Genomic DNA, 23,304 nt, shown 5'->3' with positions numbered 1-23,304 from the left:
TTTCTACAGGGAGTCATGGTCACTGCCAGAGGGGTTTAGGTGACTAATTTGTAATGATCTTTAGGACAGGAGCCAGTTTCTAAATTCTTTTGTGTTTACGTTTATTTGTTTTTAAATATAATTTCCCATTAATTGGAACCTTGTCCTAATTGTATAGTTCCAAGTGATAACTTGACATTACTATAACATTCTTTGTTCCAAAACGCTAATCCTTTGCAGATTAAGTTTACAGATATAACCGTATTTGGAGGACTTCCATGATAGATTATCTTAGAAGGGCACTTCCACAACTGATTCATTTAGGAAATGATCATGGTAGTAAGCACTGTGCCATCCATGAAAAGCAGACTGCTTTGTGGTGACCTTTAGGTCTTTGTCCCCTCCTTCTTATCTTTGTGTGTCTCTGGTTTTATAAAAAAGAGTTTCTTGGACTTTAGCTCTTTGGAATAGTGAATTAGAGGTAAGTTGGACATCTTCCTTAAATAGGACAGGTATTAGAAACTATCCTGAGTGGCTAGAACTTGTGCAGTAAGTAGCCTGTTGGCAGCATCAGCCTTTCTGAAAGCACTGAGGTACAGCAGTATCCTTTTGAATCTTGAATGTCTTACAGTAATGTAACTTTAGGGTGTGAAAGAGAGTTCTGTTTTTCTCCTTGCATTGTTGACCCTAAGAATTCTGGGAAACTGGAGAAGAGAGAATATCATAAGTTAGGGCCAGGGCACACACTATTTGATTTTTAATAGACTGGCTCAGACCAGCTACATTGTTCACAGAACAGTATGGCGACCTTTTTTGTGCATTGCATGAAAAAAGAAATGTAGTAAGTTCTAGTTCTCACCACTTCCACTTAATTCCCAGGCTCCTATAATAAAAACCTACCTTTAGCCCTTGAAAATGAAGTAAAGGATTTTATTTTTAACCAGTGAATTTGTGTGCCAGATGATAACCTGGTTAGGATATATTGTTTTCTGCTTCTTTAGTTGTTGCTAAGAAAAGGTAATCCCCTCCCCCCATATATTGCAATGAAATTACCTTCTATAAAGTTTTAGTGTACCCATTATGGTGCCCTTTAAAAAATTCTGTCCTAGTCTGTATTAATGTTAGCATTCTCCCATATAAGTTGGATACTTAAGGATGTGGTATCTGTTTAGTTCCAAGCTTTTTCCACCTTTTGAGGATATTACAAATTACCCTAATCTACCTGGAACTTAATATTTTTTAGTTTCCTTCCAGAGAGAATTGGGGGAGGAGAGGTGATGGCGAATAAAGTGTATATTTCAGGGTAAGAACCAAGGACCTGAAGCTTGTGCACACAGGAAGTGGGAAGTTGGGAAATCTGGCCTCAAGCCTCCTGACTTTTCCTCATCCTTCGAACATGTAGGTACGGCCTTGAGTTCCGGCCTGTGGTTTCCACTGTGTTGTGTCCCTCCTGACTGCTGCGGGAGCACTTTTAATCCTGTTGTTTAAAGGAAAAATACTCCTCAGCTGGGGAGGGGAGAGGGCCTGGAGTTCACCCCCTGGCTGATCTGACATGCGGGCAGCGTCCTAGTAATCCAACTTAAAAAAAAATGAGGCATATCAACCTGGCTGCATGTTTAGTAGTAGAAATTCAAATGGTTCCCAATATGGTATCTTGATCATAGCAAGTGTTCAGTGCATATTTGCTAAGCTGATTTTGATTTGAAAATGGAAGCTAACAAAGGGGACACAGGACTAATGATACTCTAAAAATGTTTAAACCAGGAACTGATGAAACTTCAAGGGCCAGATAGTAACTATCTTAACCTTTGCAGGCCACATAGGGTCTCTAGCATATCTCCGCATTCTCCTTCAGTGCGCCTCCCCCACCCCCAATATGAGAAAACATTCTAGCCCCTAGACTGTACAAAAGCAGGCTGTAGGCCAGACTTTGCTGGTGCCTATTTTAAATTGATCTTTTCAGTCACAAAGGAGCTGACCTCAGTGGATGGGTATTGTTTTGGGAGGGGTAATAATTTTATTTTCCTCAGGCAGTGTGGGATGGTGGTGTCAGGAGGGGTTTTGGGATTCTGCAGGGTTCATATAGATGAGGGTTCTAATCCTGAATGTGCCTTTGCTAGCCACATGCCCTCAGGCAAATCACCAAACTCTTTCTGTGCCTCATCTAGTTAGAACTGACGTCTTAATGGGCAAGGTGAAGTTAATGACGGCCCTGACACAGGATCCACCAGTGCCTGGGAGCCGCGTAGGACGGACTGCATCCTTGGTCCTGCTGTGACTCACTCTGGCTTGCAGCTTCAGGCCTTTTCCTGCTGGAATGTCAGGCTCATGATAGCGCTGCTTGTATATGCGAAGGTACTTTGGAAGTGTGCCACCTGTCTTCAGAGAAATTTAGCGAACGGTTTCTGAATATTTCTTCATAGGTCCTGTTTTTTTTTTTTTTAATCTTTATCATATTTGGGTTTTTTTTAAGATTTTATTTATTTGAGAGAGAGACAGAGAGCACAAGCAGGGGTGGGACAGAGGGAGAGGGAAAAGCAGACTCCCCGCTGAGCAGGGAGCCTGACATAGGGCTCCATCCCAGAACCCCAAGATCATGACCTGAGCTGAACTCAGACACCTAACTGACTGAGCCATCCAGGCTCCTCTGTCATATTTTGTTTATTCAGGCATATGCAACAAAATTCAGAAACATTTTCATCAAAACATAATTACAGTTACAAACTTCCAAGGATTAAGTTGCATTTATTTTAAATACTATGTGGGGGAAAAATCTGTTATTGGTGTCAAATAAATGAGGTGTTGTTACTCAGTATCCATCATAATCCCATTGCCCAAGGCTTATGAAACCTGTTGGTTATTATCACTTAATGACTGTGTAACCTTTGGCACAGGATGCCTCTGTTTCTTCAGCTGTAAACTTGGAATAATAATAAATATATCTAATCAGTGGGTCTGAATAAATCAATAGATTTAAAGCAGAAGATGTTCTGGCACATGGGCTCAATAAATTTAATATGTTACTGTTGCTACTATAGCAGCTATAGTAATTCCTTTGGAATGACCAATATGAATCAGGGTACTGACAGTCATTTTTTAGACAGTATAATGAAATTTAGTATTACTTAATAGTTGCATTCCTGGAAAATTATGTACAATTCAGATTTTTAGTAAAATAAATAACATCCTTTTTTAAAATAAGCTTCATTGGTGGATTATTTTGCACTGGAACCAATCATTTCCTTTTATCATTTACTTATATTTTTTCCTATGAAGCATTTTTAATATTTTAAAATAAGTATAAAACATTAACATACATTTCCAAGTTCATCTAATACTCTTATCAAGGTGAATTTCCCCAGAAATCAAAGTGATTTGATGAATTTGCTTTTATTATTATTATAATATAAATAGAAATGAAATAAATATATTAATATATTTATATAAATATAAATATGGTTGACACAGAGTGATTCAACAACTCCGTAGATTATGCTGTGTTCACCCAGGTGTTGCTACCTATCTGCCACCATACAACGCGATTAGAGTACCATTGACTGTATTCCCTATGCTGTGCATTTTATTTCCTTGACTTATTCATTCCATAGCTGGAAGCCTGAATCTTCCACTCCCATTCACCCGTTTGCCCATCCTACCCTCTGGCAACCATCACTTTGTTCTCTCTACTGATGAGTCTGTGTCTGCTTCTTATTTGTTTTATTTTTTAGTTTGCACATATAAGTTAAATTTTTCTATTTTTTAAAGGCATTTAATTTTCCTTCCTGGTTTTGGCATTTTACACTACTTCACCCTAGTTCTCTGCTTTGCGCCTTTTTTTTTTTTTTTAAGATTTTATTTATTTGTTTGACAGAGACACAGCGAGAGAGGGAACACAAGCAGTGGGGAGTGGGAGAGGGAGAAGCAGGCTTCCCACGGAGCAGGGAGCCCGATGCGGGGCTTGATCCCAGGACCCTGGGATCATGACCTGAGCCACCCAGGTGCCCCCTCAGCTTTGCTCTTGTTGAGAAGAGTCAGTGGTGTTCCTCCGGCCATTTGCTTTCAGAGTTCGCCCCTACCATCCATCACCTTAGCCTCCTCCACAGTCTTGACTCTTTGTGGATTGTGACTGTAAGGGGCTCGCCTTGAAGTGATGACCATGACTGGGAGGCAGGACCCCTGGGAATTGGCCTTCTTTCTCAGTTCATTATTGTGAGTCTCCCTCTGCAATGCCTTAGTTTCCAGTTGACAGAATTGGGCTGGGCTACTCAAAAGAAAGACCTGCTATAAGCTGCAAGCCGGGCCAGCTCCACTGACGTAAATGGTAGGTGCAAGGTTATATAGAGTTCACAGTTGTTCTGTAGTCTGCATATCAGACTGTTAAGTGTTAGCAGAGAATTGCATATTTGCTACACATGCATTTAGAACAGATGTTTACATGTGTTTTGTCCATGAAGCAGGTTAAACTGTTAGGAAAAATATTTTAACTGAAGTTCTATTTATATCAAACCAGCAAACATAAATTGAAGGCCCGCCCGCACGCAGACCTAACCCGTCACAGGGAGGCCTTTAGTCAAAAGATTAGTTTCCTTCCTTTTGCTGCCTCAAGATAACAGTTTGATTCTCTATTATCAATACATCCAGTTGCCTGTTTCCGGTTTCCTGCTCTGTGTGTTTTGCATGTTGCTCATGGGAAATGATTTATTTATTTTTTCAAGCCAAGGCACATATGGGAACTCCACCCTACTGTAGTCTTTTGTTTTGAATTAGGATTCTTTTTTTTTTTTTTTAAACAACTGAAGAATTGAGCTTTAATGGATAAATTGTTAAAATTAGTATAAATTAAGTCTTGTTGGCTGTTGGCCTATTTGGTCATGTTGAAATAATTTTATAATGACACTCTTAGGTATTCCGCTGCCTCATTCTACTGTATACGTATGTGATGGCAATTGCCACAAAACGAAACAAAATGAAAAATAAAAAATTTTCAAACTTTTCAGGTTAGCTTTGGACCCCTTTTATTCTGAAAGGTCATACCACAGAATTGTATTTTTATCATTTATCAGACCTTGAGGAACAATTGCAAGAAGCAATTCAGTTGTGAAAGAGTTTTAGTTGCTGTACAGTGATAACATTTAACTTCTTAGGCCCCGTTTAGGTATTTGAAATTTCTTTCCTCAGTAATTTCAGTAGGACCTCCAGCAGCCGCAGGATTTCTTGAGTGCCTCTGTTGGGCATTGCAGGTTTGCTGGTTCATTCAGCAGATGCTTGTTGTGTGCTCACTGTACTCACTCTGCCAGGCATGTATATGGTGACGTGCCAAACAGATTAGAATTGGGTCCTTTCCCTGGCGGCAGTTACAGCCTAGTTGAGGAGAAAAAGGACACAGGATACATGATAAAAAGAGATCACATCCCATCAAATGATGGCTTGTTGAAGGGCTAATCTTGGCCTGGGTCTTCAAGAAAGACTAAGGGAAGAGGAAGTGCCTTCCAGGTTAGGAGAATGGTCTAAACAAAGAAATGTGCAAGGTATGAGAGTTTAGAACGTTAAGACCTGTTGATGTGTTAGGGAGGATCCCAGAGGAAAGTGTGCCTCCTCTGCGGAGGCTGCTCTGGACTCTTGAACTCCCGTCTCAGCAATTTGGACCCTCTTGTGGATGGCTGGGAGCCATTGAAGGTTTTGGCACAGTGGTGTGACCTGAGAAACCACTGTTTGGGGAAGGCAACTACAGCAGTAATGTTTAAGATGGGTAAGAATGAGGGGCGCCTGGCTGGGTCAGTCAGTAGAGCATGCGACTCTTGATCTCGGGGTCCCGAGTTCCAGCCCCATGTTGGGTGTAGAGACTACTTAAATAAATAAATAAATAAAAACTTTAAAAAAAAAAAAAAAAAGATGGGTAAGAATGAGACACGGGGGACTTCAATAATTGTTGAAGGACGGGGCCTGAAGCCGTCCTAACTATAGTGAGCTTTTTCTTCCAAACACCCAGAAACACATCTTGAAATCATTCTCCTGGCAGCTGATCCTGTACTCCTTTGTAATATCTTTTGTTATTTTTTGACTTTCCACTTTGTTTTCCCAGCTAGACTAACTAGAACACAGAGTTCTACATACAGTAGGTGCTTTGTAAATACTGGAGCTTAATACTCTCAGCTTCAGATTAGTCCTTACCCAGATAGCTATAATATTGTCCATTTAAATAGCCAGTTATGTGGCTGTGTTCATGGGATGCTTGCTCCATCACCTCCTTTTGATTTCTTCTCAGCTTCCATTCTCGTTTCTCAATTCCTACTGTGAACCCACATCTACACCTAACATAGCTATCAGTCTGTCTAGAGAAAAATTGTACATTTGCCACCTCTTCCTTAAGACAGGCCAGTATGTTAGGACAATTGAAGAAGATCGTGGTAAGAAAATATTCTTGGGTTATACCAGCAGGTTCAGACTGTTTGAAAAGTAGAAGAAAGATCTGCTCTCTGCAGCCAGGTAAAAATCTAGTCTTTGAGGGAATACTGAACGTGGGGTCATTTGTCAGTTCCTCTTTCTGTATTTCCCTTATTTTCCATCCAGGAATGTTCCATGCCTTCAGGCCTTTCTTCGCCCCTGGCTCCCATCCCCTTTCATAGCCAGAATTGTGGCATATGGTGAATGTGGTTTTGTTTAGCACTTTGTGCATGGGGTGTTGCCAAAAGATGCTATACAATCATTTCCATCACACAATGCCCTTCTGTTCATCAAAGCTAGTTCTATCTCCTTTAGCTTAACTTACGCTAACACAGTGTTTGTTTTTCCAGTTGCAGCAAATTTTCCAGAGTAAATAAATGAAGCATTACAGTCTTCTAGTATTGATGATAGTCATTCCCTCAAAAGCCCAGAAGTCAGTTATGTGCTTCAAAGGGGATGATGATGGAGAGGATATTCATAACCTTTTGGTTAAAATTAGGCAAGAATGTTTCTCTGTTATAAATATTTCATCTCTTTTTGGTAAGCCATCTTTTGAAAATTTTAAGTTATTTATCAAAACCCAAAGACAGTGAATCTAGGTACTTAAAGAAGAAGGTGTAGCCATGCATGCATCTTAATTCCTTTTAAGCTGACTCAACGGTGGAAGAGACGGAGCACCACCTAAGGACACCCGGCATATGTCGGCTCCGCCTCTACTGGCTGATGATGCGGAGCAGCACTTATCCCCACCGAGTCTTGAGCTTTGGTGGAGATACCCCTCGTGTCCTACCTCCCTGACAGAGTTGCTGTGCAGAGAAGGTGCAAGTTGCTGTTCAGATGCATGATGGTGTCACTGCAGGCACACCATCTTATCAAATTCTGTTCTCAAGAAATTCCGTTCTCAAAATTCTACCATAGTAGAATTTTACCTGCGATTCACTCCTTCCAGGGATCAGTTTTAGTATATGTGCTGCCGAAGCGAGCACTCCTTCCAGGGATCAGAAGCTGACGCAGGTATTGCCACTCACTCAAGTTGGGTTTTCTCTTCTGCTTCTCAGTGATTCTCGTTTTCCAAGTGGCTGGCCTATTATTTTTCTCTGAGCCTATGGTGCCAAAGAATTAGCTGGCTGGATCTTCACACCTGGAACCACTTCTGGTTCCCAGGTTTTCAGGGTTCTGAGGACATTTTGGTAGAATTAGTGGGTCTGGAGGCTTATTTTGAGAGTAGCTTTAGCCTTTCCTGACTCCCACTCCTGCAATGACACATAGACTCACCAGGCCCCCTCCCATGGCGGGGGGGTGGCTTCTGATTCCTTCTGCCCTTCTTTACCTGGTTCCCAATGTTTCCTGTCTCTGGGCTGCTAGCATTGTAAGTGCCTCAAGTCCTGCCTTCCATTGGTTGGTAGGCATTGATGCGAGGCTACCAGAGGTGGTCGTGTCCTCAGGTACCATCTTGGTTTCCACTCTGCCTACCATGTTGTGCCACTCATTGCAAAGAGGTGTCAGTGAGGAATGTTTAAACCTGAAGGCCCTTATGTGGATGAGTGAGGAGACCCATATTCTCTGTGTCTCTGTAGGTGAAGCGAACTTTGCTGGGCCATAGAGACATATGTAGACTGGTTGGAGACACTGTATAATAGTTGGAGTTGCCCAGTGATGGAGCAGACCCTTTCACAAAATAAGGACTTGGGTTAGGATGGTGAGATGATGGGTGATTCTGTGTTTTGTATCATGGAAACGTGTTTGGTTTTGTGTTTTAATGTCGTGCTAGGGGCATTATTGCATAGTGTTTGAGAACCCAGGCTTTAGAGCAAGCCTGCCTGGAAACTTACTAATTCTACCTGACTGTAAAGCACATAGATAGGTACCTAGGACATAGTAAGTCTCAGTGATGCTATTAATATCTTAATAAAAAAAGAAAGAACAAACTGTTTCCTTTCTGTAAGACTGTTGACAACCTACTGCCATGTCCACACACATCGTTTCCTCCCTTTCTGGGATTTTTAAATAGCTGGCCCAGGTATGGTAGAAGGGATGTTTTTGCTTTAGAAAGAGTGTTGTTTTAGAGGGCTTGTTAAGCCTTGGTGCACCCTGCGGCCATGTGGCTCCATGATCCTGCGTCTCAGATGGTTTGAATTGATGAGAGCGCTGCTCTGCTGGGCCAGTGGAGAGGGAGCTGATTTAGTGAACAGTTACAACAAGCCGGGCACTTTGCACTTCACCTCCTCTCATCCAATGCTAGAGGGACCTGAGGTTAGTCCCTCTAAATAAATACTGTGGTGGGGAGGGGCATGGACTGACAACAGCTGAGAGGTCCTTCCCGGGAACAGGGCTGTGGAGGTGCCTGTTCCTGGGAGGCAGCACTTAGCAGGTTATGGGCAGGGCTGGGGGTGGGGGGACGGGAAGCCTGCCCCAGTGTCAGGCTCGGCCATGTCAACTTGTTGGGAGCAGATGCAGGCATGATTTGGCTTGGGGACGGAAGTGGCCGCGGTCGCACTGGCCCAGACTGAGCCTCCTGCCCCTGTGCTTGTCCTGGAGGCACAGACAGAGGCAGCTGCTCTTTCTTGCAAGGAAGTAGTGCTTCGTGGGATGGGTGGGGTGGAGGGCGTGCCGAGCGCTCCTGCTGCGGCCACCCCGCACACCGTCAGGGTCACGAAGCCGTGGCCAGGGCCGGAGAGAGCCATGACTGAACAACAACCCCCAGCGCAGGGGTCTCTCGCTCTCTGGGAGTGCAGTCTGAGACGCTACAAATGCCAGCTCCTTTTGGTGGGAGCCTAGAATGTCTACACCAGGATTTCCCAGCCTGGGCACGCCTGACATTTTGAGCTGGGTAATTCCTTGTTGCGGGGGCTGTCCTTTGCACTGTGGGATGTTTACCAGGATCCCTGGCCTCTATCCGCTAGATGCCAGTGTAGCACCCCTCCCCCCACCCCAGGCACGACAGTCAAAAATGTCACCAGACATTGCCCATGTCTGGTGTCCTGAGGGGAGTTGAGAACCCCTGGTCTAAATAACCAAATCAATATGGGGTTTGCGAGGCCTCCCTTTTCTTGTTACCAGGTTTGCCTCCATACAGGTGGAACTGGAAGTGGGCTGTCCTTCCTTGGCTCCTCCCACCGCTTCCTCCCACAAGTCTGGCACAGTGACAGCGGTTCAAACGTGGAGACACGCCTGTGGACCGTCTGCCGTCATCTGTGCCAGGGGCCGCCTGCTCCTCCTCAGGCCGCCGGCTGGCTTAATCTGCCCAAGTCTCGCCGGGTTGCCAGTGCAGGGGTGATGTCATTGTGCCTTCCCAGGAAGGGCGGAACAAAGGATGGAGTCCCCAAGGACACACCACCTCATCCTCAGCTAGGCTGCTGGGTGGATTTTTTACCCTCCCTTTCCCCTCCTTCAGGCCTCAGAAGTATTTGTTGTTCACCGAACCATCCATTGTAAGAGGACACACTAAGCTGACTGGACTTTGTGTCTCACTGCTGAGCCCATTTCCTGCCCCTCGTGTGTCACGAGAGTGTTGGTTCTGGTCCAGTCCTTGGATGGAATCTTCCGTGCCTTTGACAGCGCGTGGCGCGAGCTGGAGGAACTTAGGCCTTATGTGACTTTTCTAGCATGCTTACGTGACCTGGGGCCTGCTCGTAAGCTGTGTGGGGAGCATAGAAGAACGCAGGAGTGAGGACAAGAAAGCAAGATCTCGTTCCTCTCATTTTCGTTGAAGTTCTTCTCTTCCTTCTCTTCTCTCCCTTCTTCCTGGAGTTGCTGGGGACCTGAGGAGCCCGCCTCACACAGATCCTCAGGCTGTGTGGAACAGTTTTATTTCTGCTCAGTGGAGCAGACTCCTCCTAGGGGAGGAGAGTCGGGGTTGGACTGTCACTCAGAACTGGGTGCTGGGCAAGTGCACTTACTGTCTTTTGAAGCAAATCTCTGGAATCCCCTCGTAAAGGAACCTGTTAATTCAGAACCTGAAAGAAGTGAGGAGTGTTTCTCTACTGTGAGATTCACCCAAAGGAGTGACAGTTGGCTGAGGAACACCTTTTGTGCTTGTTTATTTAGAAATACCATAATCCAAGCAGGTTCTCATTTTGATCTTGTTCCCTTGATAGGCTGGGTGTGGTGTAGTGACTTTGAGCCCAAACCCTTTAATAACAGCCTCGATACCCATCAAGGGCTTTATTAAAGACACTTCCAACTCCAGTGTAGCACATAAAATGTATTACAATTAAAAAAAAATTCGTTGACCCTAAAAACATCTGAACCAGGAGTTACTTGCTATCTGTGAAATGTACTTAGGAGAAGCTTAATATTTTTGTATTCTGCTCTGGACCCGCTTTCAAAACCGCCAACTTTCAGCAAAAAATACAGCTCCCTGTGTCAGTGTCATGAAGTTGCTGTCCATCATGATGATTGTGTGATTAATAATGCATGTGATCTTCTCTCTCTGACTTCTCATGATGTTACTGGTACAGCTCCTTTTTCTTCTGCACTGTGCCCCCTTACTACCTTTTTCTCGTTCCTTCAGTCCTGCCCTTTCTGATCCTCTGTCTGTTTTGGGTTGGCCTTTGTCCCGGGGAAAAGCCCTCTTTCCCTCTGGACAGACTGTTCCTTTAGGGGAAGGCTGAGCTGGGAGGAGCTGCTCACCGCAGCAGGTGGCCAGCTGCCTCACCTGCCAGGCTGGCTGCAGTACAGGCTCACCTGCTGTTGGCTCCGCCTGGCTCCCTCCTTGTGGTAGGGTAGCTGGAGGCCTCAGCGAAGCCTTCCAGGCAGACCTCCCAGGATGCTCTGTCCAGCCTGGGATCCCAGTATCCCCATGCCACCAGGTACATGCCCTATAGTCAAGGGTGGCTTTTGAGTTGTCACCTAGTAGTGGTGAAATACATAAAAAATTTTGGGGATCTGCTCCCTTTTTTGTAGATTAATGCATAAACATGTTGGTGGGTTTGGGCTTAACACTGGAAGGAGTAGATCTTGGGTCTTTTGGCGCAAATTCATGCTACAGAACCAGAAGTGGGGTGAGTAACTGACAGAAGGGTATCTATCTCTGTAGAAAATAGTGAGTACGAATGGGTATGGGGTATATTCTGTGCATCCCTGTTGAAGGTTTCAGCAGCCTGCGTTTAGAACATTCTGCAGAGGCAAGAAGTTTGGAAGCCTGTTTGTACGGATGTGAAAGACCAGTTCTGGGCAGATGTGTCTAGAGTTTTAGGCTTTGAATTGGACAGAACTTGATCACTGACGCTTGAAAAACTTAATACTGTTTCCTGGATGACTTGGATGTTCAACTACCACACTCTAGACTATAAACTAGCAGTTGAATTTTCAATGAATGGTTGAAGTTTGGAGATCATAGCTGTTCACCCATCTATGGAAGGGGACCCTGAACCCAGTATCTCAGCACATTTTTGGTGAAACCTTGGGCCCAGGCCTTGCTCTCCCGGTGCCCGGCCAGATCTCTTTGTACCTCACCAAGTTGCTTGCCATTTTCTCTGTTATTCATGGGACGTGTGACTCGGCAGGTAAGAGTGTCATTAAAATCAAGGTCATGAGTGAATTCATCTTCCTTTATACATGAGGGAAGCAATTTCTTGCTGTCTCCTTAGCTTTTCTACCCCACATCCCTCCCTATACTGTGTACTTCCCTAGCACACGCCTTTTGGAGGAGTAATAGTAGCTGCAGCGTATACATTAGAAACTTGACCAAATGTTATGCTACTGGGCAGGGCTGCACTGGACCCCTCCTGTGATCCACTGTATCCTCTGGCCTCTTCAGCAGAGAGCAAAGAAAATGAAGTGAATGAGAGCAAGGATATTCTGCTGCTGGTACGCTGAGAGGCTTGGGTGTGTTCAAGGGTTGTATGGTTCTTATATTCCTGAAGAGTTGATCCTGCTTAAGAGGAGCTAAGTTGAGGTTTCATTCAGAGTTTAGTTTTCCTGTTCTTCCCTTGGGGTCTTTTGACCCTGCTAGCACATAGCTGCTGCGGCCATGCTGTAATTGATGGTAAAGTGAGCTCTCTTCTGCTTGCAGATGAGCGCGAAGCCGTGCAAAAGAAGACCTTCACCAAGTGGGTCAATTCCCACCTCGCCCGAGTGTCCTGCCGGATCACAGACCTGTACACTGACCTTCGAGATGGACGGATGCTCATCAAGCTCCTGGAGGTCCTCTCTGGAGAGAGGCTGGTAAGTGGCACTGTTATTAAGTGACTTTGCACCATAGGTCAGAGAATTTTTTTGAAAAATCAAGTGTGAACTTGTGTTTCCTGATGAATTTTGCAATTAATGATTGATGTTTTTGAGAAGGAGAACCTTGATAGTGAGATGAGCATGTCGGGAAAACTGTGTACCATTGTGAGTCTAGCTGATGCTCTTGAACTGTAATTAAGTGGCCTCATTCTGGTAATTTGTGAGGTTACTACCCTTGGTCTGAAAGATCTTGGCTGGTGTCCCCTGTGAAACAGGGCACGGTGCTGGAAATTGCAGGGCCAGACTCAGGCACTGGCTCCAAGATGAATCTGTATCCCACGAGGTCATGGAATAATTTTAAATCTGTTTCTTACAGATTGTCTGGAAAATCTGAGCTGCCGTTACAAGGTGGCAAGAATTGAATTCAGTAGTCTCTGATGTTTTTTGCTTTCTTCCTTGCATACTTTTTATTTTGGGGGTGGAGGGAGAGCCTGGTGTTTTGTCATCTCCTTGGAAACACAGAGCTTCTGATCAGTTCGTGGTGCCTTTTTGGGCAGGGGAATTGTCAGCCTACACTCAAAGTTCTATTCCCATTCTCTTTCCCAGAGGTACTGCGGCTGTCTCTGATGTGACTTTTGTTTATGAACCTTAAAGCAGTCCCTGTAACTGACCCAACAGGTTTTATCTGGTCTCGGTTTGAAAATAGATGCTAAATTGTACCAGAGCACATGTAGTTCCATAGGTGGTGGTGGGACCGAGCCAAATGCTGACACCCAGGGATAGAGCCCCACACCTGTAGTGACATCACCGGGAAACTATGACGCTGCTGGTTGGCAGGGCTGCCAGAAAGCCTTATTTTTAACTTGAGCTCCACCCTGGAACTTGACAGCCGCACGGGTCTGTATGCAGACCGACCCATACACCTCTGCCCTGTTACTAGCCTACCAACAGAATTGCCTCTTGAGCCTGGGTAAAAACACAGAGTTTTCTCTCTCCCTGCCCCTGTGTTCAAGAACTGAGTCCTTTAAGAGATAGTGAGGCCCCATCTTGCTTATAGTGAGTTTTGTCTCTGCTCTTTGTTCCTCAAGCATGCAGGTCTTGTTACCTCATCTTCTTTGAGAGTTTTGGGTCAAGCTAACCAAACTCAAAAAATAAAGGAGGCTTCTGCTCAAGATGATGGCTGCCCCGAAAGTAGTTTCGAGAGGGTGAGATTGGGGGCAGTTGGGCTCATGTGCAGAGGATAAAGACCTGTCATTTTTTGCATTTTGATTTGTTTTTTTGAAGTGTGTCTTGTGTGAGAACCTAGGGTAGAATTATTGTGATATGCACCTTTAAATTTAATTTTTTGGGTTTTATTGGTTTGGTTTTTTTTTTAAAGATTTTTATTTTTAAATAATCTCTACACTCAATGTGGGGCTCAAATTTATAAGCCCAAGATCAAGGCTTGCATGCTCTACTGACTGAGCCAACCAAATGCCCCTAAATTTAATTTTTATAAGCAGACATTTCCCCCTACTTCTCAACTCATTTTTTTCTTCATAAATGTCTAGTGTGATTATTGATTGATTTTTATTTTGTTTGTTTTTGAAAATAGCTAAAAAATTATTTAAAGGTCATGTGGATAGAAATTAATTTGAACATTTATTTTGATTCCAGTAGGGTTCAGTCTTCCAGGCTGTAGGGAGCAAAGTGTTCACCTTTGAAGGTCCATAATTCTTGAATACTAAGAAGATTGTGTCTTTGATAATATCCACATAACAAATGGGATCAGTCCCATTGCCCTTCATTCTGAACAGGGTAACAAGAACTTAAGTAGGGAAAAAGAAAGCAACTAACAAAGCATAATTCTTAGTCATGTGTAGATCCCTCCCACTCCTTTCTTTATTTGCTGTTACCAATACTCTTTTTTTTTTTTTTAAGCCACCCAGAGACCTAGGAGAGTAGGGGTGGGGAAGAATATAGGATGGGGCACTATCTCCAAACTCTCAGGCAGTCAGTGCCAGAAATTGTGTTTAGCAGTGACATACCACTTTGTGAACCCCCAAGTGCCTTAGCTTCTTTCGTTATTCATTCCTCACAGCCAACCCTGATTATAGGTTGTGCAGTCTGATTGATCTTCTTATTCCAAAAATAAGAATACCATAGATAGAGTGAGCTAAAGCTCTTGTTCATTCAGACTGAAGATTTTCACCCTGTTCGGCCCCATGGTTTATTTGGTTCATGGAATTTTCTGGAGGGGACACAAAACTATTCTCTACTATTGGCAGTGGAGGCTGCCGGGGACTCAAGTTAGAGACCATCCCTGAAGGAGATGACCTCCTTGAGGGCTTGCCCCAAAGGATCCTTGCCCCAAAGGATCCTTGCATATTCAGAGTACAAAACTAATGAGGCGGTTAGAGCTTCCAGGCGTGGGTAAATTCTTATCCTCAGCTAAACATGTATGGTCAGATAGCATTCAGTCAGCTCTGGGCTTTCTGCACCAGAGACCCCAAACCCTGTGTGATACAAACGTTTGCCTTCCATCTGGACCTGTGTCTCAGTCGGCATTTTAGCTCCATGCCTTACCATCAGCTTGGCCGTGTATAACAGATGAATGTCTGAAAAACTAGAGTATCTGAATTTACTTTATTAATAAATTCTTGGAGGCAGTTAATCCTTCTTTACAGAGGAGGAAATTTGTCTGATTTTTACTGAGTGAAGTTCAAAGAAACATTAGCTTAACGACCCAGACAATTCCACCCTAACCCCCATCTGCCTTTCGGTTCAGTAGAATTCGAATTACATTTGAACAAGTTTTTTGTTTTTTTTTAAGATTTTATTTATTTGACAGAGAGAGACAGCGAGAGCAGGAGCACAAGCAGAGGGAGTGGGAGAGGGAGAAGCAGGCCTCCTGCTGAGCAGGGAGCCAGATGTGGGACTCGATCCCAGGACCCTGGGATCATGACCTGAGCTGAAGGCAGATGCTTAACGACTGAGCCACCCAGGCGCCCCTGAAAAGGTTTTAAGTAGGCATTTGGGTTATCAAGGCACTTGATACTGCTGTATGGGGAACGTCAAGAAGGCAGAAATCCCCTTCTGGGGTCCTGGCTTGGACAGGACCTGTGTCTGGAGATGTCCCTGTCTTTGCCTTCGGTATATCAGTCTGTGGAGCAATGAGGAATCTCTGAGGCTGAGCCAGAAAGCTTTTCATACTTGGGTGGGATTGGGTTGTTGACTAAAAAAAATTTTTTTCCCCAATATCTTGGGAAATTACGAAATTACGGTAGACTGTAACTCTTCATGAAGGTGTTGCTTAAAAATTCCCTTAAAAAATATAGGCCCACTCTTGACTTCAGCATCAACTGAGCAGATCAAAGCTATGGCCAGAGAACCTGTGTCAGTTACTTTGTCATTGGTCCCAGATCCCAGGGCCTTGGGAATAACATTGTCAGGCTTAGACTTTGGGGGTGAAGTGGAGCCCACAGGTCACAACCCAGGTTTGAGGCTTGCCTGTGCTTCCATGGGCCTCAGTAGTGAAGAATGCTTCTAAGTAAGCCCGCCAGTTTTCTGCTTTGTTCTTGCCAGACAGAGCACTCACCTCTGATGCAGAGACAAGGTTTTCTGAACACTTTTCCCTCCCCCCAGAGCGCTCACCTCTGACCCAGAGAGGACAGGGTTTTCTGAACACCTCTGCCCTTTCCCCCCCAGCTCCTGCCATTTCCAATTGCAGATAGCACTGGTTTTTGCTTGCCTGTTGTTTTCCTGATACTCTGTCGTCTTACTCTGTTACTCAGCGTCAAAGAAGAGAAATCAACAGGATTTTTTTTTCTTTGCCACCGTTAATTCCAAAACAGACTGAGCTAGGTGGGGAAGATAGATTTACCATGAGATTTGTTAAGCCTTAAATCCTGTGTTGAACTGCGCCCAAGTGAATTTTACATAAAGCCTTTGTTAGGAGAGCCACACTGGCATGTATTGTTGTTGAGATGGGGTTTTGTGAACTGGCCACAGAATCTACCTGTTGTTTGTCATATCATTTGTTTGGGAGAATTTTCTTTTGTTTTGAACAAACAGCCACAGAGGAACACCCCCTTAAATTGCAGTCTAATTTTAACTGCGAAAAGTGCAAAACGTGAATTAATAGTGCTAGGTATGCACAATAAAGGACCGAGTGAATGGTCCCAGAGCCCTAGAGCTGGGAAGGGGCAACAAGCCTTCTGGATGGCAAGTGGGTGGGGTTCCAGCAGGATCCAGGAGGGAGGGGTTCAGGTGTGGATGGCCGGAGAAGATAAGGGTCAGGTGTCTGCTGTGAGGAAGAGTGAGGAGCGCATTTCGTGGTGGGCATCAGGAAGGACCTGGGGTAGGAAAGCATCCCAGCTAAATTGGAGGTCGTTTTTGGAAAGAGTGATGATGGTAACTTGAGCGTGTCTTGCTTTTTAGTATATACTGTCACGTCCGCAATCTCACTGAATTCTCACAGTCTAATGAATTGGGCAGTTAGGCTTTATGGAAGAACTAGGCAGAGGGCACCAGGATCTTGCCCAGGGCCAGTGTGACTAGTAAGTCAGAGAACCTGGCCTCCAGTCCACTCTCCTGTTTGTTGGTGCCCTCCTTTCCTGCTGAGCCCTCCTGGAGAGAAATACTCATTGGGAGAGGTCCCAGTCAGTGAGGAGACAGGCAGGACCTAATGGGACACACTGTGTTATTCCTTGATTAATTCTAACCGGAAAAGAATCATTTATACTCATGAAAGCTCAAAACTTGACGGGGGACTTAGTGTGAAGTGAGTTTGGCTGTGTATTGTATTGGAGGAGACTGGATTTAGTGCTTCCCATCCTGTCATCTGAATTAAACAGAGCCGTGTGTGTGTGTTTGGTCAAACTATTTTTGATTAAAAGACAAAGACATAAGCAAGTGTCTGTCACATTGGTACGTGGAGACCAGTTAGTGTCTTTCCTCCATTTCCTCTTTAACGGAGCAAGGGATCAGTGGGCACGTGAGAATTCACCTTGCACATTAGTAAGCCTTCCGCTCTCCGGCACATATGTTGTATTTTATAGCTGGAAGTGACTTTGGTGACCACTAAGTTAGATCCCTTCATTTCATAGGTACTGAGAGTCGGAGTAAGCGGCCAGCCAGGCCATCCAGCTAGTATATGGCAGGTGGAGTCCTAGAGTCAGCCTCTCCCACTTCCCAGGGCTGGTGCTCTGTCCACCCTGCAACCCTTGGAGAACTCTTGCTCCAGGTGGCTTCAAGGTGACTTGGGACACCCATAGAGAAAATCTGAGGGAGTGGGGGTTCCAGGGTGGAACAGCGTGGCCCAAACCTCAGGGGGCCTACCAAAACACCCTGCCAGAAATCCTCCCCTATGTCTTCCTCTTTTACTCAAGGAGGCCAGATCGCTCTAGGAAACATTTGTTTTCTCTTTGCCATCTCTAGGCTCTGACAGAAACCCTGCCATTGTGATTATTCTGTACTTCTACAGATCCTGACACTCTGCAGGGGATAATAGATTCAAACTCAAGGATGGGCAGGCAGTGGAGGCAGATGGTGGACCGGGGACCATCCAGCTCCTTTGTCGCTTTCTAAAGGCATTGGGTCCACTTGGGTGGATTTGCCCAAGGTCACACTGCTTCTCCGAGGCAGGGCTCGGACAAGTTGCTCTAATAAGCAATAGGAATTGTGTTGTCAGGTGCTAGAGGTGGTTCTTTAGCCCTGTAATTTCCACTCCTCCTTTGGAGTCTGAAAAAAGATGGGCCTGGGGTGAGGCCTAGGATAGAGCTGTGCTTGATAAAGACTTGGGACTTAGAAGGGACCTTGGGAAGGGAAACAGGAAAAGTGCCTGTAAGAGCAGGGAAGCTCGTTAAAATGATTTAAAGAAGGATCCGTAAAAATGGGCATTTCCTCAGAGGAACCGTTCTCCTGCTGCCCCCACAACGGCCACTTGTTCCTGCGTCACACGCCGGTCTGGGGTCGATCCTGTCTCCACGGGAATGGCATTTCAGGCCGCCCCATCAGAAGTGACCTCCAGGACAGAAAGGCACACGTTGTGGTAGGGACACACCAGCGTCATGGTGGAAATTTGACAATAATTAATGGAGGCAAGACAGGGAACGCTCCTTTTCTTGGCAGAATCAGCCGCTCTTGGGGTGCGGCCTCAAGAAAGTGTTTATTACTGAGGACTGCACCCCTCCCCCTAATTCCATTGTGTTCAGTTTTCTCCATTGTTATCTCTCTTTTCCTTTTAAGAGGTTGGAAGTTTAGTAATATAAAAATAGCACTTAAAAAAAAAAAAAGAAACCTATCTGCCAGATGGGAACTGAGTCTGTTTCCTTTCACGTGGAAATGTGCACCACTCCGCGTTCTTGGTATAGCAGGAAGAGAATGAGCTTTGGAATCCTTGCAGCATGGATTACTCCCATCTGTCTAAGCCAGTGTCTTCTCCTCGTGAAGTGGTAATTATTCTATGGTGTTACTGTGAGGATTAAATGTGATAACCGTCATTAACCACCTCACAAAGAGGTTAACATAGTTGCTCAGTCAGTGGCAGCTGAGAATGTTTAGATCTTGGGAGCTCTGCTGTTTTAATGACCAGTGTGTTTCAAGGTACAGCTCTGTGAGATCAGTCATACTTCCTAAAATTAATTTCCTGTCATCATTGCTCCCTAAGCTTGCCCAGCTACTGTGCCCTAAAACAGGATAGAAGCGCTCCCTGAGGCAAACAGGAGACCTGGCAGCTGGTGTTCTTGAATTTTACTCTTGCTTCTTACTCCCTGTCCTCCTGTGCCACCAGCGAATCATTTAACCTCACCGAGTCTTATTTATTCATTTGGCTGAGAAGGCGTGAATGGGCCACTGAAGATGAGTGAGCTTCGACGGAGATGAAATGTGGGGAAGTGTTTGAGAAACGTGAGGGTAGTAAAGGGACTGAGGTGGTAAAGCACGTGTACTAACTCTTTCTGTGCAGTACTTAGCCCAGTTTGAATTAGTAGCTACAGAGCAGTAATAATATTTAGAATGTCTGTAAATCATGTTTCTCAGACTTGTTTCCTAATAAGCTTTGAACTACTACAGAGCGCTTACTATGTATAGAAGCCCCAAGTGTCAAGGTTTGGGTATTTTCACACCCTTTCCCCTCCGTCGGGACACCACTGAACCACATTTTTCTCTACCACTTTTTCTTTTCATTCCAGTCCAGAATTTAATTTGGGGTGTCGGGATTAAAAGAGTGGTATTATCATCATCACTGTTTGGAGACAGTTTCTCCTGATTTTGAGCTGGCCTTTCAGGTGAAGTATGTCAACTTCTCAGGCTCTTAGTGGGAAAGTTCTGTCTAGAGCCTAAATATTTCCTGTTGTCTCCAGAGAGGTGTATTATATCTAAACACAGGGAGAGGTGGGAGTCCCCTTTTTTTTGTTTTAAGTAGAATTGTCGGGAGGAAAAGACTTGAGGTACTCTTTGCTGGTAGAGAGACATTTTGTGTGTTTGAGAATGCTGTAATGATAAGTTTACCATTCATTTATGTAACTGCCCTTTGAGATAATTGTTGGTATTCTAACCAGTTTATGGGTAAACAGTTGAGAAGTAAGGCTCTGATTTGCTAGAAAGTGGTGGAATTGTAACTTGAATATAGGCTTTTCAACAGGACAGTTGTTGTCCTCTATGTCGACTTGTCCAACAGAAGCATACTGCATAGAGCTGGTTTGCTCGTGTTCGATGGCTGAAAAGATAAAAGGCTGTGAGCAGTAGGGAAATTTTAGGGAAAGGGAGTTCCTCCTCCCCCACACCCCAATCTTGGATTGATTTGGGGGAGAATTGTAAAAAAGAGGAGTGGTTCCTGAAAGTTTTCCTTTTTTTTTTTTTCTGCCTTTTGGAAGTTCATGAGGTTTGTTTGTTTTTTAACCATTTGAAGGAGTCTGATCATTTACCTGAAGAGGTTTGTCTAAAATTTTTTTTTTTTTTCCAGTTCCTTCCTGTGTCTCATGCCCTGGTGTTTCCAATGGCTGGTGCTTTTCAGGGACTTGAGTTGCATCTGGGTCTGCAGTGAACCATCCATAGCTCATTTGGCATGGCCAGTCGCATCCACTGGCGTCCCTGTGGTGTGGCATTAGACCTTGTCAACCTGCAGGGAAATGGACCTTTATCACCATCCTGCCCCACTCACACCTTGTACCCACATGGATGTGGAAAGGAACATAGGTTCCACTGAGATTTTGTAGAGAGAGAATAGAGGCTTGGAGAAAGGTCTTGTGTGTTTGCGATTGAGTTTTTCAAGATCAAGTCTGAAAGAACAGTGGTTATACCTGATGGAGCCTGGGAAGACACCAGCAGCCCCCCAGTCTACTCCCTGTTCCCCTCCTCCTTAGCCCCTTCTGATTCCATCCACTGTTCCTCTCACGCTCAGTTAGGAATGACCTTTGTTGCCCCCTGCGAGTCACACTTGACTGTGTGCTGCAGTTAGTGGATATGGCCTCGTGCTCATGCTCTGCAGGCCTTCGCACCAGGACACTGGGTTTGAAACAGCACGTGTCGGCGGACCCCGTCTCCTTAGTTAGGTGCACAGTCATTGAGAAGAGATGAGAGGGAGAGGCCCTGGGAGAGCCGGAAGCAGCGTCAGCCTGAGGTGCAGCCTGGACTAGTGGGGGCTGTGTGGGAAATGGACAGGAGGAAAGGACAGAGCCAGGCGGTGGAGGTGTGAGCTTGCTCTAGACCCAGTAGATGACGGAGACCCACGGGGAATTTCCTGGGTGTGTGCCTTGATCTTTTGCTTCATTTATTCAAAATGTTCACCTTCCCAGAGCTGCTTCAATTGGATATAACTGGGTAAAAGGAAGAGACATTGGGGTATTCAAATTACACTGCTCTCATACTGTCTTTTCCTTCATCCTTCTCAGTCACACCCTTTCTCTCAACCCTCCGCATCACCCTCACGAACTGCCACTTGGAAATTCTCCTCCTCTGGTAGTGTGTCCCCTTTTCATTTTGAGCCAGCCTTAGGAAACAACCCAGACCTGCAAGGAGCAAACCTATTTTTATGTTTAAAGCAGTCAGAAAAGTCCTCAGGCGTGTTTTGCCATTCATCTGCAGAAAACTGTGTGGGTGGCAGCAGTAGCTCTGAAGTCCTTTAGGGAGATTGGGTTCCTTTCTCTTTAACCTTCCAGCCTCTGTGCTCAGTTGTAACCCGTGTCCTTGCAGGATTAAACAAACCTCTGAAGAGGGATCACCGTCCCTTCAGTAAACTTTGCTCTTGTAAGGATGTTAGGTAAATACTGTCCTTGTCCTGAGCGAGCACACACGTTTTTGAATGTTTTGGTTTGGGTAGGGCAGCGCTGCATGAACGGGCACGTGCGAACTCTGGGCAGTAGCTCCCAGCCTGTCTCTGCCCTGTTAGATGATCTGTTTCCACCTTCTGCTCCCGTTTCTAGCCTAAACCCACCAAGGGACGAATGCGCATCCACTGTCTGGAGAATGTGGACAAGGCCCTTCAGTTCCTGAAGGAGCAGAGAGTCCATCTTGAGAACATGGGCTCCCATGACATCGTGGATGGGAACCACCGGCTGACCCTCGGCCTCATCTGGACCATCATCCTGCGCTTCCAGGTAAGGACACTTGGCCCCAGGATTCTCCCCATTGCAGAGGAACCAGGAAGACCAGGTTGAAATGGCATCCCAGAGTCAGGGGTGCAGAGCCGTGTGTCGCATTCAGCCACCGTCGGCACGTGGCAGCTACCACATCCTCCCTCGGTTTTGCCAGCCCCTGAAAAGTTCTCTTGTCAGGTAAGGGGGTTTCTGGGCTGCATCCCTGCCCGCCACTCTAAACACCTGGTGTCTGCCCCTAAGCTTTCAGGAGCAAAGATACAGAGACGTGGTTGACGCTAGGTTACTGGCATTAGGCTGACTGAACTTCACCGGGTTGTAGCACGTGTCCTGGAATATTTTTAGGAGAAGCTGGGTGGGCTCCATTTTCATTTTCTCATTTTCCTTTGGATGTGAGGAAGCAGTTTTCAGGGGAAATGTGCAGAAGCCTTATGCTTGTGTGAATTGATGACAATTTTATGGGTTTGTTATACTCGAGGGGAAGGCTCCAAGTATAGAAGTACTCTAAGCCAGAAGGTACTCTCAAGGTCATTCTAATTTCTTCACTTTGTGAGGAAAGGGAGGGGCCTTATCCAGGATTACAGGGCCGGTCAGGGCTACAGCGCTTGCTTCTGACCCTTTAAGAGAGAGCTCAGAATTCTAGTCCTGTGGAGCACCTCTGGCCGGGTCACTGGCTCTTTCTCCAGGCGGGGCTTCCTGCTCCCGCTTTTCAGCTAGAATTGAAATGCTGGAAACACTTCTTACCAAAGCATCAGGTTACTCTGCAAACAGATGTCCTAACAGTCCTGTCTCCTGGGTGGCTCTGTTCTCTGTGCCTTTCCTTCCTGTTCCACGCCTTTGATAGAAAGTCTGATTGATTTTTCTGGCAAAATAAAAATCTCACCAAAAAAGGGCAGAAGCAGAAATCACGTTATAGCTCTCTTTGTATTCTTCGTAAAACTCTGAAATCAGCCTGTAACCAGTCGTTTTCTTTCTCATTTCCCCAGGGAGTGGGTTTGAGTTAACAGTGTTCTGGGTGTGTATGTGGAGGAGGGGTAGGAGCTGAAATAGAGCTGTCCGAAGAAACTCCCTGAATGGGTGGTTCCCAAGCCTCGTGATCCTCTGAGGCCTTGGGAAAGCTTTTTACTAATTCAGA

General features: G+C 45.2%; 1 protein-coding gene across 3 annotated transcripts in view; it reads left to right on the top strand.

The window, feature by feature from the left end:
- Positions 1-23,304, top strand: part of SPTBN1 (spectrin beta, non-erythrocytic 1) — a 192,943-nt gene that overhangs the window by 109,389 nt on the left and 60,250 nt on the right. For all 3 annotated transcript variants that reach the window (XM_036111377.2, XM_036111378.2, XM_036111379.2), the window contains 2 exons: positions 12,440-12,591; positions 21,999-22,172. In XM_036111377.2, the coding sequence (XP_035967270.1) occupies positions 12,440-12,591; positions 21,999-22,172 (326 nt within the window). The remainder of the gene's footprint in view (positions 1-12,439; positions 12,592-21,998; positions 22,173-23,304) is intronic.

This window comes from Halichoerus grypus, chromosome 10, assembly GCF_964656455.1.
Source record: "Halichoerus grypus chromosome 10, mHalGry1.hap1.1, whole genome shotgun sequence".
In the NCBI taxonomy this organism is placed as follows: Eukaryota; Metazoa; Chordata; class Mammalia; order Carnivora; family Phocidae; genus Halichoerus; species Halichoerus grypus.
Note: the sequence above shows the minus strand (reverse complement) of the source record. Positions and strands in the feature narration are given on the sequence as shown.